Consider the following 14,133-nt stretch of genomic DNA (forward strand, 5'->3'; position numbering starts at 1 on the left):
AACAGTTTCAAAACATGGACAATTTTACTTTGCTGAATTACATCTTGAGAAAATCTTGTAATCTACAATAATTAAATATACTGCCTCTAACAGTTCCATACATAAGATTATTACACATCCATTCATTACTTATCTATAGTTACTTGCCTATCTCTTCTCTTCTTGAAATAATGGCATTCATACATGCATAATGGCCATATACACTATGAGTCAATTTGTGCCATTAATTGTCAACAATAAAAGACAATGACTATCATTTTATTGTTTGAAAGCTATCAAAACAGATATTCTGATATTTTAAATAAACTACCTTTAATAATGAATATTCTGGCAGGAATTTTATACTTGATGTTAATCCTTCATTTTTATAGTTCTCTTACAGTTTTTTGTTGTATTACAATAGTTCCAGAATAAAGGTGGCACATTCAGGCACTTTAGAAGGTTCTGATTTTGTGAGATGAGGTTCAACAAGGTTCTTGATATCAAGAGATCGTGCAAGAGCTTGTGCTGTTTCGTCTGCCTTGATAAGAGTACCTAAGCACACGAGGAGCCTGAAAACTGCTTCAGAATCAATGTTATTTTCTAAGACACTGGCCATAGCCAATAAACACTGGGACTTTCCCTCTTCATCAAGTTTATCTTGAAGGAACACAGCATAATTCAGGAGTAGAGTGGACAAAGCAATCTGCACGTGTTTGTTGGGTGAAAGTCGACATTCTAAGGCTGCTGTTATGATTCTTTCCCTATTTTGCATTGCTAGCGTTTCACCGAAGTGCTGTCTAAACATGTTACATAGAGTCCTTAAAGTAAGCATCTGGTTGTTTGCCGTGTTGTTTTTTGATAAATACATTAGTCTACTGTCCACGAAATGAACATTTGTACAAAGTCTTTCGCTCATGAAAGGGTCTTTGATGGCAATTCTTAGAACATCCAACGCAGGAAACACAGCCTCTGTAAATGAGAAATGGTAGACATTAAAGAGACTTTTCATCCTGATTCTTATTGTTTGAACATGTGATAACTGGAAATTCAAGGCACTTTAGCGTCTGGTTAATACTGCAAATGCCCTACTTCTTTCTACTGATTAATCCCTAACATCAATAGATACAATATTTAGCAAACTTTTGGAAGCAAAACTAAACATTTACAATATCCATATTACAGTCACATTGTTCTGACAGCAAGTACAAAAGTGATGATGGTGTATAGTTATACCACAAAAATTACCTGAAGATTCAAAGCAGTAATATAAGGAACAAGAGAACAGATACAAAGTGAAAATGCCACTGAGAAAGCACAATTTCTCATCACTACAATAAAGAGTACAAAGTTTCAACAAAATCGGTTGAAAACTGTAAACAAACAAACAAGGGCAGTAACTCTTCTAAATATGATCACTCAAGCTGATGCTGAGGAAAACACAAAGTCATGTAATGGTGATTAAGTTTACCAGGTTTGACAGTATTAAAAGTTACCAACAGATTGATAGATATGTCACACATCCAGTAAATATTTTTGTTGTGCAATAAAGACTAAAGGAGATTTGCAAACAATACTTGGTCTACTACCATAGCAATAGCGGGCATAACCACAATATAAGTAAGCATATCAAATACTATGGGTAAAAATGATTGTCCACCTGATGTCATCTAATACTCACCGTGGGGCCAAGTTAGTATCTTCATCATGGTTGTGAGGTGGTCAGCATTGGCAGATTTCCCCTGTATTAAGTCAGCCAGTTCCTCTAGCTTCTCGTTTGGCAGCTGACAACTCTTTTCTACCTTTGAAGAGTTGAGCTCCTTTAACTTTCCTACCAACAGGTAACACAGATCAGAATTACTAATAAATATGGTATAAATCACAGGATATTAATTCAACGATAAACAAGAGGTCAAAGAGGCCTGTATTTCTCATCTGATCTGAAGCTTACCAAGAGACAACGTTATATGAAGAATTGATTCTGGTAACACTCATGTTAATCCCAAACATCATTACAGAGTAGGTATATATTGTAGGTGACATACTGAAACTGGGGGATGTGATAACTCATTTGGTAAAGTGTTGGCTAAGGTAACCACAGATGAAGATGTGAGAACAGAAGGAGATGGTGTTGCCCCTCTTTATGGCTCAGGAAAGTCAGAGCCTTGGTCTTTCAAAGACAAAAGTTTCCAGCTGGCCGTACAATTTGCCATTTTAAAAAATAAAACTAAGATGGCCACCTAACTGACATTTTGTTTTACCAAAACCTTTGACATGTGTAACGGGAGATCAAGAGTTATCAAGACAAACTGTTAAGTGTCTATATAACATGACTGAATTTCTATTACAATCAGTTTAACCAAAAAGGAAACGAAATAAGAAAGTGATCTGTCTCTGGAAGTGGTGATACATGTAATAAGAATCAAAATAGATGAAGGATGACTGACTACTGACTCAGGGGTATCGCAGCAGGTCATCTGATAATGGTGGGCTAAAAAATGAGAAATTAAGTGTCTGCCAAGTCTAATTTTCTCACCAATAATCTGGGCTGGATTGGAAGTATCGAATGTGACGTAGGATTTCTGAGGGAAGTAAGTGTTCGTGACTCCAGTTGTCTGAGTGGCAGGCTGGTAACTTCCAGAACCTAGAAACAGTAAAACTGATTCATTTACAACCACACCAGAGTAAGATTACCTATATAATATATACTTTTACGTTAAACATTATTCACAAGTTTTTCAAACTTGAATTAACCAGAAAAAAAAATACTGCTCAAAGCTTCCACCTCATAATAGATAATATGCAATTTGATTTATAACTCGATATTCTATTACAAAAGACAAAAAAAAAGAGAAAAAAGTATCTGTCAATGCCCCCGCTTCAATGCAAGTAAGCATCCTTGTGAAGTGAATTCACATAAGCTATGACCATTTGATCTTCATCAATGAATATCCAAATATAAGGTGTAGAACTTATGAGACTATACTACAGAACAAAAACTCAATCTGTTGAGAGTTCTAATCACGTGACACTGATTTGAAATGGGATGGAAGAGACAGAAATTAGTAATATTTCAAGTATACAAGTCTCTTCCCATACACATAGATGGACAGACTGCTGACAAAGGGCAGTTTATACAGTCTGCTACTGTCATTTAAACTGATACAGGCTCCTAGTCAGTGATGAACCTCCATACCATCCTTACCAGTAAACTGATACAGGCTCCTAGTCAGTGATGAACCTCCGTACCATCCTTACTCACCAGTAAACTGATACAGGCTCCTAGTCAGTGATGAACCTCCATACCATCCTTACTCACCAGTAAACTGATACAGGCTCCTAGTTAGTGATAAACCTCCATACCATCCTTACTCACCAGTAAACTGATACAGGCCCCTAGTCAGTGATGAACCTCCATACCATCCTTACTCACCAGTAAACTGATACAGGCTCCTAGTCAGTGATGAACCTCCATACCATCCTTACTCACCAGTAAACTGATACAGGCTCCTAGTTAGTGATGAACCTCCATACCATCCTTACTCACCAGTAAACTGATACAGGCTCCTAGTCAGTGATGAACCTCCATACCATCCTTACTCACCAGTAAACTGATACAGGCTCCTAGTCAGTGATAAACCTCCATACCATCCTTACTCACCAGTAAACTGATACAGGCTCCTAGTCAGTGATGAACCTCCATACCATCCTTACTCACCAGTAAACTGATACAGGCTCCTAGTTAGTGATGAACCTCCATACCATCCTTACTCACCAGTAAACTGATACATACAGGCTCCTAGTCAGTGATGAACCTCCATACCATCCTTACTCACCAGTAAACTGATACAGGCTCCTAGTCAGTGATAAACCTCCATACCATCCTTACTCACCAGTAAACTGATACAGGCCTCTAGTCAGTGATGAACCTCCATACCATCCTTACTCACCAGTAAACTGATACAGGCCCCTAGTCAGTGATAAACCTCCATACAATCCTTACTCACCAGTAAACTGATACAGGCCCCTAGTCAGTGATGAACCTCCATACCATCCTTACCAGTAAACTGATACAGGCTCCTAGTCAGTGATAAACCTCCATACCATCCTTACTCACCAGTAAACTGATACAGGCCCCTAGTCAGTGATAAACCTCCATACAATCCTTACTCACCAGTAAACTGATACAGGCCCCTAGTCAGTGATGAACCTCCATACCATCCTTACCAGTAAACTGATACAGGCCCCTAGTCAGTGATAAACCTCCACACCATCCTTACTCACCAGTAAAAGGATCTGCTCCATAGGATACTGGCTGTGGCTGGCTGTTCTGTTTACCTCCCACTGTTGGGGCTCCAGGTATATAACGTCCCCCTCCTTCAATGCAGCACAGTTATATATGATTATTGTATAATTAAAACATATTATGGTATGTTCATAATACAAACAAGGGAAATTGTCAGTGTAATTCAGTATCAAACTTGATAGACACCAGAGAATTAGTCATGGTGACAGTGTCAGGGTTGGCTGGTGAATTGACAGCATCTTTATAAAATCCAGTTTCTCAGCACTGCCTTAACCTGAATTGTAAATTCTTAAGGATATCTGATATGTGAATTACTAATGAGTTGTTCAATAAGTGATTTAAGTATTAATTAATAATAACAGTTTGGTTAAGGTTTCACTTATACTTTTAAGGAAACAGATCTTAATGAAAAATGTTCATGAAATTAAAGTAAAATGTTGATATGTCTTGTTATTGTAAAAATCACTGATTCTTCCGACCACATTTGTTAAAACTGTTGAGGGTTTGTTTTGGACCTGCACCTGTGAAAGGATCAGACACCTGGGGAGCAGTCTGATCAAATGTCACTCCTTCGGTGTTCTCAGTAATGAAGTTTGCCACCTGATCCAAGAACAACTGACTGAGGTTGTTTTTTTCTAGGAAGCGTTGGGCAGCAAACCAAGGGTCCTCTGTCTTGTTGTAAGGCAGTTTAAGGGGTGGCTTTCCTTCTTCTATGTCTACACTAAACACAAAGTCATACTCCTGTTCAAAACAGAAAAATAACAAAACACAGTAGGACACTGCCATGGAAACATCTCTGGGATAAGACCTATATCTCATTATTGCTGTAAAATGTTGAAAATTAGCCACAGTTTATAAACCTTTTTAGTAATAATGACATGGTTTCAAATTGCAAGGTTTACCAGTTTGAGAAATATTGAAATTCAACTTTAGAGCCAGGTGTCCTGCGTGGCTATAATATTGTTGAAAATTAATAGATCACATGTATACATTGAGCTTTCACCAATTAATTGTCCTTAGTTTAATACTAACCTTGTACAGAACTATTTATCAATGATCACCTTACCCTCAGCCTATTTATCACTGACCTTGCCCTCAGAACTATTTATCAATGACCTTGCCCTCAAAACTATTTATCAATGACCTTGCCCTCAGAACTATTTATCAATGACCTTGCCCATTGACTATTTATTATTGACATTGCCCTTGGAGAGTTTAATACTGACCTTGCCCTCAGAACTATTTATCAATGACCTTGCCCTTGGACTATTTATTATTGACATTGCCCTTGGAGAGTTTAATAGTGACCTTGCCCTCAGAACTATTTATCAATGACCTTGCCCTTTGACTATTTATTATTGTCATTGCCCTTGGACTATTTATTACTGACCTTGCCCTTGAAGAGTTAATACTGACCTTGCCCTTGGACTATTTATTACTGACCTTGCCCTTGGAGAGTTAAATACTGACCTTGCCCTTGGACTATTTATTACTGACATTGCTCTTGGACAGTTTATACTGACCTTGCCTTCATAAAGTGTTTTCCCTGATGATTTCTGAGTCCCACCGCTGGATCCCACTACATCTCCAATCTTGGTCCATTTGGTCGCAGCTGCCTCCCAGTGATAGATCTCAACTTTATCACCTTTTTTTACCATCTTTGTCTGACCATCTTTGTTTCCTAGATAACACAACACAAAAGGAATTAGCAGACAGCATTACTTGAAATGTTTGTTTTGTTTACATCCTTAAAAACTGTTTTTGCAAATTTGATCACTGTAATCTTGTATGTGTATCACTAAAAAAAGACTTTGTAGTATCATTTACTACTCTACACTGAGAGATTTTTAAGCAGAGGTTGTTTACAGGAGTGCTGATTGATAACAGGGATATGAACAGACAGACTGACAATGGACACCAAGGCAGAGGTTAATTTGGCCGTTTGGGCCATGTGACCTCAAAATTGTTCTGAAAGTAAGGTGTTGGTTTAGGGTTAAGCCTATACCTACCAGGATTAAGGAGAGCTTCTGGGCCTGGTAAGTCTCGTTTCTGAATTTCCCCGATCTGAGTGGGTACTTCAGCTGATGCCACTTCAGCCTCAAATGCTTTCTGCAGGTCAGTGGAGGCAGTCTTCTCAGGATGTGTTGTAAACACTCTGACGAACCCATCACTGAAAGCACGACAGGATATTAACTATCACTACATCTACAGAATCGGTATGAAGGTGGATCCTTACACTGAAAAAAGTACTAAACAACATGTACCATAGGCCTGTTGTTTGTTGAACAACACCCATACGCTGTACTAATATACTAAGGTACAAGCCTAACATAGAGTACAAATCTTCCTTAGAGTGACACAGACCCCATTATATGCATAAGGCATTATCCATGGGTATTATTCAACAAACAACAGGTCCATGGGCCTTAACAGTCATTTAACTACAAAGACTTTCAGCAGAGGGAAGGGTTATTTTTTTACTAGTTTAAAATATGTTTTTCGAGATTGTGGCCATAGTGGCTATCTTGGATTTCAAACATACCCGAAAAATAACAATGCTTTGTTAGGACCATCTCAGGATAATTTCATGCAAATTTAAGCTCAATCTCACTGGTGAAACTTGAGACGAAGTTTGAAATAGGTGTTGCACAGGAAAACCATGATTGCACAATCATGTTACAAAATGGCCTCCCTGGCTGCGGTATCGAAGTTTTAACAAGGTCGAATAATAACAACACTTTGTTGGCTACCTCTCCTAAAAATTCCTACCAATTTTAGCTCAATAGCACCAGTGGAAGTGGAGAAGAAGTTAAAATATGTTTTTCAAGATGGCAGCCATATTGGATTTCAGACACACCCGAAAAATAACAGCACTTTGTCAGGACCATCTCAGAATCATTTCATGCAAGCTCACTCCTACTGGTGGAACTTGAGAGGAAGTTTGAAATAGGTGTTGCACAGGAAAACCATGATTGCACAATCATGTTACAAAATGGCCTCCCTGGCTGCGGTATCGAAGTTTTAACAAGGTCGAATAATAACAACACTTTGTTGGCTACCTCTCCTAAAAATTCCTACCAATTTTAGCTCAATAGCACCAGTGGAAGTGGAGAAGAAGTTAAAATATGTTTTTCAAGATGGCAGCCATATTGGATTTCAGACACACCCGAAAAATAACAGCACTTTGTCAGGACCATCTCAGAATCATTTCATGCAAGCTCACTCCTACTGGTGGAACTTGAGAGGAAGTTTGAAATAGGTGTTACACAGGAAAACCATTATTGCGCAATCATGTTACAAAATGGCCTCCATGACTGCCATATTGTGTCTCACGTAATTTTTAAATGTCATCTAAAAACACCTACATATATGTCTCTCTTAAACTTTGGTATAACTGTTAAGAGAAAAGTTGGACACCTACCTTGAACCCGATACAATGTCTCCATTAGCAAGAACACAAACAGACCAGACAGACATAGAAGGATGAGCAATGGTCTGGACTACCTGACCTCCCTGCCACACCCGCACTGTGCGGTCTTCTCCACTGCTCACAAAGTCTTCACCATTTGGCAGTACACTTAAGCTGTACACAAAGTTCTCATGACCATAGTACACACCGATACAATCCCCGGTGATAGACCAATGACGTATTGTTGCATCATTAGAACAAGACAGGAATTCTGGCTTCTTCAGCACGGCTATATCCCTAACACAGTCTTCATGTCCTGGAAATCATTTAAAATATAGACCCTACAGGGCAGGGAAGAATGATTCCTCGAGATACATATGTTATTCAGAATTATGCCTTAAAATTCAATTTTCAATATCTTTTTATCATTTTAACATGATACGACACACCATTTAGTATAGTGATACATAAACAAAAAAACTACCTCCTGAATGTCATGTTGTCAATGATTCCTCATGTCCTCTCAATTGTAAGCAAATCTTATGTTTCAATCCAGGTCTGTTTTATAGTCAGAATTAAACATCACTAACATAAAATGTATCACAGTGGAAATAAGAGGCCCATGTAGAAATAGTGATGATAATCTTTAATTGCCAAATCTAAGATGGCCACCTGTCAGCCATTTAGTTTTTCTGATAAGTCCTAAATTTAATGGTACAACTAGGGACAAAGGAAACCCATACGTGAAATTTGAGAAAAACCTATGTTACAGTTCTACAGAAAAAGGGATATCAATCTTTCATAATCAAAATCCAAGATGGCCACCTTTCAGCTATTTTGTTTTTTTTACCTGTCAAGAGTTTTCACACCTAAATCTAGAAACTGATTAGATAATATACAGACCATACCTGTCAGTCTTTTCACCTTAATCTAGAAACTGTTTATATAATATACAGACCATACCTGTCAGAGTCTTCTCACACTTGCCAGCCTTCCATATTTTGATACTTTTATCAGCTGACCCAGTCAGCATATATCCCTGTTCTGGGAGGATGGCTACAGCCCATACTGCAGACTCATGACCTGAAATGGTTTCTACATAGTTCAACCATGATCAACAACACACAATATAAACAAATGATAATCATGCTTATTTACTTTCAATTTAATTTATGGTACGGGCTATTTCACTAAAACATTTCCTTGGCCCCAGGACTCCAAAATAAACCACTTATATCTGTTGTTCCATTTCTTGCCTATAATTACTGAGACAAAAGTATCAATGAAATTGATGAATGTTCTACGAAAACTATTTTATTAGACACAACATTTTCACAAAGGGCCATTATTCTGTAAATAAAGGGTTGCATGACCTGAATTTGATACACTGCACATTGTCTTAATATGACCAATGTATACATCAAGTTTCATGATCCTAGTTTTAATGCAAGCAAAGCTTTGCTCATGACACAAGATTTTAACAAAGGGCAATAACTCTGTAACTGAGGGGTCATGGACCCTAAATTTGCTACACTGCACCTTGTTTTTGTTTGACTGATGTATACATCATGCTTCAATAACCTAGTTTAAATGACGACAAAGAAATGCTTTGGTCACAAAATTTTACCAGCATGCATTAACTGTGTATTTAAGGGGTTTTAGGGCTTAACATTGGTATACAGCACATTGTCTTTGTTTTAGCAATGTATACACCAAGTTTCAGTACCTTGCTTAAATAAAAGCAACGTTAAGTTTTGCTCTAGACACAAAATCTAAATGAAGGGTAATTACTCTGTAATTAAGGGGTTGCTGGCCCTGAATTTGGTCAATTGAACATTATCTTAGTATGATCAATGTATCACCAAGTTTCATGATCCTTGCTCCCTGTGAGCAAAGCTACACTCTAAACACAAAAGGACAGACAGATGAAAGGACAAGGCAGTGACCATAAGCTCCCCCGCAAATTTTAGGGGAGCATAAAAATAATCAATTTAATTCTATGGGTTGGTACCTTCAACGAAAGCTGGGGTGGAACAATGTTTTACTGGAAAAGTCGTAAGAAATACTAGTACCAAATATTGATAATATGGACCTTTACTGGCAAAAAGGTTTGATTCAACCAATGTGTTAGGATTAAATCATTAATTTTGTAGGGAGTTGTTTTTGTTAATTTGTCAGCACTCTGAATCCCTAAATTTATATGTACATAAAATGATAAGCAGATAAAATTTGAAACAGATTACAGTACTAGTGGATTCCATGAACAAAATTTTACAGAGAAATCAAGTGCCAACAAATATGTACCTGGTATAACCTTGAAGTTTCAGCCATATGAAAATAGATGATTTTACAGTACAAAAATGTATCGTAATCAACTAATGACCTAGTACATTAAATCAATGTTTAAAAATGTGACCAGTTATTTTTATCTTAATCTTATTATCATTAGTCAAGCTGTTTTAATTTTACCTTCTAAGGTCATGACACATTTTTTATTCAGCCAAACTTTCGCAGTTTTATCCCAAGAGCCACTCAGCAAGGTTCCAAACTTTCCAGAAGCCAATGAACAAACTGTTTAAAAAAAGTTGCTCAATTTAGTAACAGATGATTACCACATAGCACCAACAGTTCTGTTTTTGACAATTTGGACGCATTTTTACAGTAATTTTACATTTTCTTTTACTTTCTAACATAAATGAAGAAATAATAAAAGCACAGTATACTGACTTCAATTTCAAAACATTCCCAAATGTTTTAATTTTTATTGAATTAAACAATCATTATAGCAACATTTTCCTTAATAACTCATACTAGATTACTTAAACAGAAGGGCCCACAGACCTGTAATTCTCACCTGACTTTATCAGACTCATGATCACAAAAATGTTTATATTCAGTTTGATATACCTTATTGGATACAAGGTTCTGTGTCTGATCCTCCTAAAATGCTTTAGGCTTATAATGACCTTAAGTTGGACAAAATCCTCTCCTCAATACAGCAGAAAGGGTCTTAAAACATTTTTGTCCAGTACCCCTAACTGGGCCCCAATCTTCAGGCTCTGCTTCACCAGATTCCAAAGTGATTTTTTGAATATAAATATTGGGGTTCTGGTTTCATAATCTCACTAAAATTTTGAAGATCAATTTATCTCTTCGTAATGGGACTAAAAATCATCTGATGATGCTTAAAAACTGAGTCCCGAACAACAATTACCTGTATTAGAGTGTCCAGTTAGTTTATAAACTGGTTCAGGAGAATCCAGAGTGAATGCGAGTATAGTTGAATCATTGCTTCCTGTTAATATCAGACCATGGGAGTAGGTGCCATCTGGTGGCAGGTAACAAACTGATGAAATAAAGTTGGTGTGTCCGCTCATCACATGGGCTTCTCGGAAACCTGGGTCAGACCTGGAATATAAAATTAAGAGTGAAGTAACCCATATCACACATCATTTTTACTACAATTAATCTTGGATATTACATGCAAGATCTTTCACTGATGTTTTCAGTACATTTGATAGAAAATTTATTCAGGGAAAAATCAATATGTTATTAGCTGGCTAAATGAAAATAAGAGGTCCTAAGGGCCTCTATCATTCACCTGCTCCGCAGCTGAAAGAGTTGAACTGGAAGAGTCTGGTTTTTGGCAAACTCATTTTATAGCCCTTTCACGTTTGGCCATACTGATTTGCATCTGTTGCAAAAAAGTCAAGAGGCCCCACACAGGGGGCTTCAGCTTTCATGTATGATTGATCACATGAACTTCTGTTATTGGAACTATTAAACTTGTACAAAATAGAATTTGTTTCTTTTAAACAACAAAATAAAAAAAATAAAAAAAAAAACATTATTCTTTATCTATCTGTTACATATTGATTATACAACACAAATATCAGAAAATAAAGTGCAATAAATAGGCAAAGTAATCCTCTGGATTTTGATGGGGTTTGGTAGATTTATTTCAAATCAAATAGAAACTAACAACACTTGTATTGCAGAGATTTTTTTTTTATTTTCCCGGAAAAAAGAAAGTTCAAACAAATGCAAAAAACATCTTACAAGGTTCAAAACTAGTGAAATGATTGAGTGCATTCAGTGTCTTGCACTTGTATTACACCAAATAATCAGAAGCATATATCATTCTACAAATGTGAGTGGCTCTGACTACATTCCTTATATTGTACCTGTAAAGGGGCCATGTGACCAAACTGGTAATGACCAGTTTGATGGTTACTCCAAAACTGGTCATAATGCAAGGACAATATTTTGTAAAAAAAAATCTTTTTAATGTAACACAATGGAAAAAAAAAATCTTTTTTTTCCCAGTTAAACAACTTTTAATACATTTGTCAACATCATTTTACACTTTCATCCTGATTCAATTATCATAATAGATGGAAATTGAAATTACAACTTAATCCCCTCTGATTGTCACATTTGTATGCACACAACATATCTAATTAGCTGAAAATATAGCCAAGGCATTAATAAGTAGCAAGGATTTTACAGGCATGTGAAAGCAAAGATTAAGATATTGTATAACTGTGTCCTCTGAGATCTGTCTTTAGTTATTGCATAAGGAACTATCTGAGATTTTTAGGACAAGAAATAAAAGCATGATAAATTAACATACTGACATGTATATCTATCTTTGTGGTGAACAATATGTTTTTCTTAAAATCTTCACTTTTTCGTTAGTGATTTAGCAAAGCATTTTTGCAGGTATACTGACAAAAATGAAATTATATAGAACTTATAAAAATGAAACTTATGATATGAAGTAATCGAATGCATTGTCTCTGGTAAAGAAATGTCTTCTCATTATCACTAACTTCATCTAAGGTTGTGCTTTTATTTTGTTCATTTCTAACCCCGAGAACCTTTGTATTCCTGTCCCAAATTTTCAACAGTCCACTTAAGAATATACCATCAACACAGGATACATTGTCGATTGCATGTGCTTTACCATGGAAAATATAGTTAGTATCACTAGCAGTTCACTTTTAACAAAATAATACCTCAACAATTTTATTGTTGATGATACATTTTAAACAGTTTTTAAAATAATAACTTTATTAAAATAAAACAGAGATGTATGAAGCAAGCAACAGTTAGAGTTTTAATCAACATCAGGTTTGACAAAGCACTGCGCATGTAAATTGTAATCCAAAAATTACTGCAGGATAAGCTAGAGAATGGTATGGCCATAAGCTTGACAGCTGATGGGGGCGGTAATGCTTGCCCTAAGGGGTTAGGCCTATCAGAAGTGGTTCACACCTCCTTTGTGTACACACGTGCCCCAGTGTCTGGATTGAGGGCGCTTGCCATGACCATAATTTGCAATACCAATCATTGGGAATGTAACTCAATAAAATAGTGTGACAATTTTTCACTATTGCATGTGTAAACTAAAGATTTTGTGAAAAAGAAGTTCTTGCTCAGGTCATTGTCTTCAGGCGGGTATAAATTTTCGAGTGTGACCTGCAAAAATCAGGTGACTTGACAGTTATGTCATATACATGCCGTCAAGTAAATGTCCCTGTTGATTTTTTTTTTCGTGATCATGATTTGTTTGTAAGCGTTATGATGTTTATGAGTGTCAGAAAACATCAAATTTCTATGATGAAACAAAACCTCAGTATGAAACATTTGTGAATTCATTTGATCAAAATTTGTTGATATCTAATGTTGTAATGGATGTTTTCTGCGTGTTTACATTTGCCAGAAGACCTTATGATTGGCTAAGGCATTTTAGAACCAGACCTGGACGACAATCTCCGAAGAGCAGCGGATTCCTGGCTGTTAACATTGGCGACCAATCGAGTTAAAACCAGTTTTAGTAGAATGTTATGGCCCGGTATTCATATTTCATACTGAACTATTACACTGGAATTTTCAAACGATCTATCGATTCCATTCTAGAAATCTTCGTTCAGTATAGGCAGTTAATGGCAATGGGGTCAGGTCTGGGAACGACTCCTATCTGGGACATTTTCATCCCATCCAAAATACCCTCGTCATATTCATGTCTAGTCATAACAGAGATAACAACAAATGTTTACAACACATTATATACCGATGACAACCTACTCGTTAGGCACCCAAATTTTCGCTGTTACATCTCGGGATCCGGAGAGTATAGATCCCTGTGGCAGAAGGGCTGGTGCAACCGCACGTATATCTTTTTGATGACCCGCCAGACTACATCTAAGTTTATAGTGCGCAGCCATTTTTGTTGTGTTGCTGCATGAAGATAGGACCGGAACTAGTTGTGATTAGTCAAAATTTAAATCGGGTATATTTATACACGATAATGACAACAATGAATGTAACGTACAAGTTTTATTGTAATGATTATTGATTAACGATTAAACACCTGGTTTGTTTTGCGGCTTGATTTTTTTAAAACTTATAGTGCCGGCGTCAATCTGTCATTTTC

General features: G+C 36.7%; 1 protein-coding gene across 1 annotated transcript; it reads right to left on the reverse strand.

The window, feature by feature from the left end:
* On the reverse strand, window positions 1-13,924 carry LOC132549953 (phospholipase A-2-activating protein-like). The gene is made up of 12 exons (XM_060213939.1): window positions 13,785-13,924; window positions 10,909-11,102; window positions 10,164-10,265; window positions 8,658-8,777; window positions 7,707-8,010; window positions 6,295-6,455; window positions 5,809-5,966; window positions 4,807-5,026; window positions 4,264-4,356; window positions 2,516-2,623; window positions 1,661-1,810; window positions 1-951 (listed from the first exon to the last, which is right to left on the reverse strand). Exons 1-12 carry the CDS (start codon window positions 13,922-13,924, stop codon window positions 395-397), a joined length of 2,307 nt encoding a protein of 768 aa, XP_060069922.1. The 3' UTR covers window positions 1-394.
* Window positions 13,925-14,133: the final 209 nt, after the last annotated feature.

The sequence above is a fragment of the Ylistrum balloti genome, unplaced genomic scaffold (assembly GCF_031769215.1).
Source record: "Ylistrum balloti isolate Yb309-2 unplaced genomic scaffold, AGI_CSIRO_Ybal_v1 Utg370092, whole genome shotgun sequence".
Lineage (NCBI taxonomy): Eukaryota > Metazoa > Mollusca > Bivalvia > Pectinida > Pectinidae > Ylistrum > Ylistrum balloti.

Excerpts from the sequence above, each read along its gene's own strand:
- LOC132549953 (XM_060213939.1), bottom strand. The coding sequence starts at position 13,924 with ATGGCTGCGCACTATAAACTTAGATGTAGTCTGGCGGGTCATCAAAAA. Across the intron at positions 4,357-4,806 it reads GGTGTCTGATCCTTTCACAG|GAGGGGGACGTTATATACCT; the intron begins GTGCAGGTCCAA and ends GCTGCATTGAAG. Across the intron at positions 2,624-4,263 it reads TGGAGCAGATCCTTTTACTG|GTTCTGGAAGTTACCAGCCT; the intron begins GTGAGTAAGGAT and ends TACTGTTTCTAG.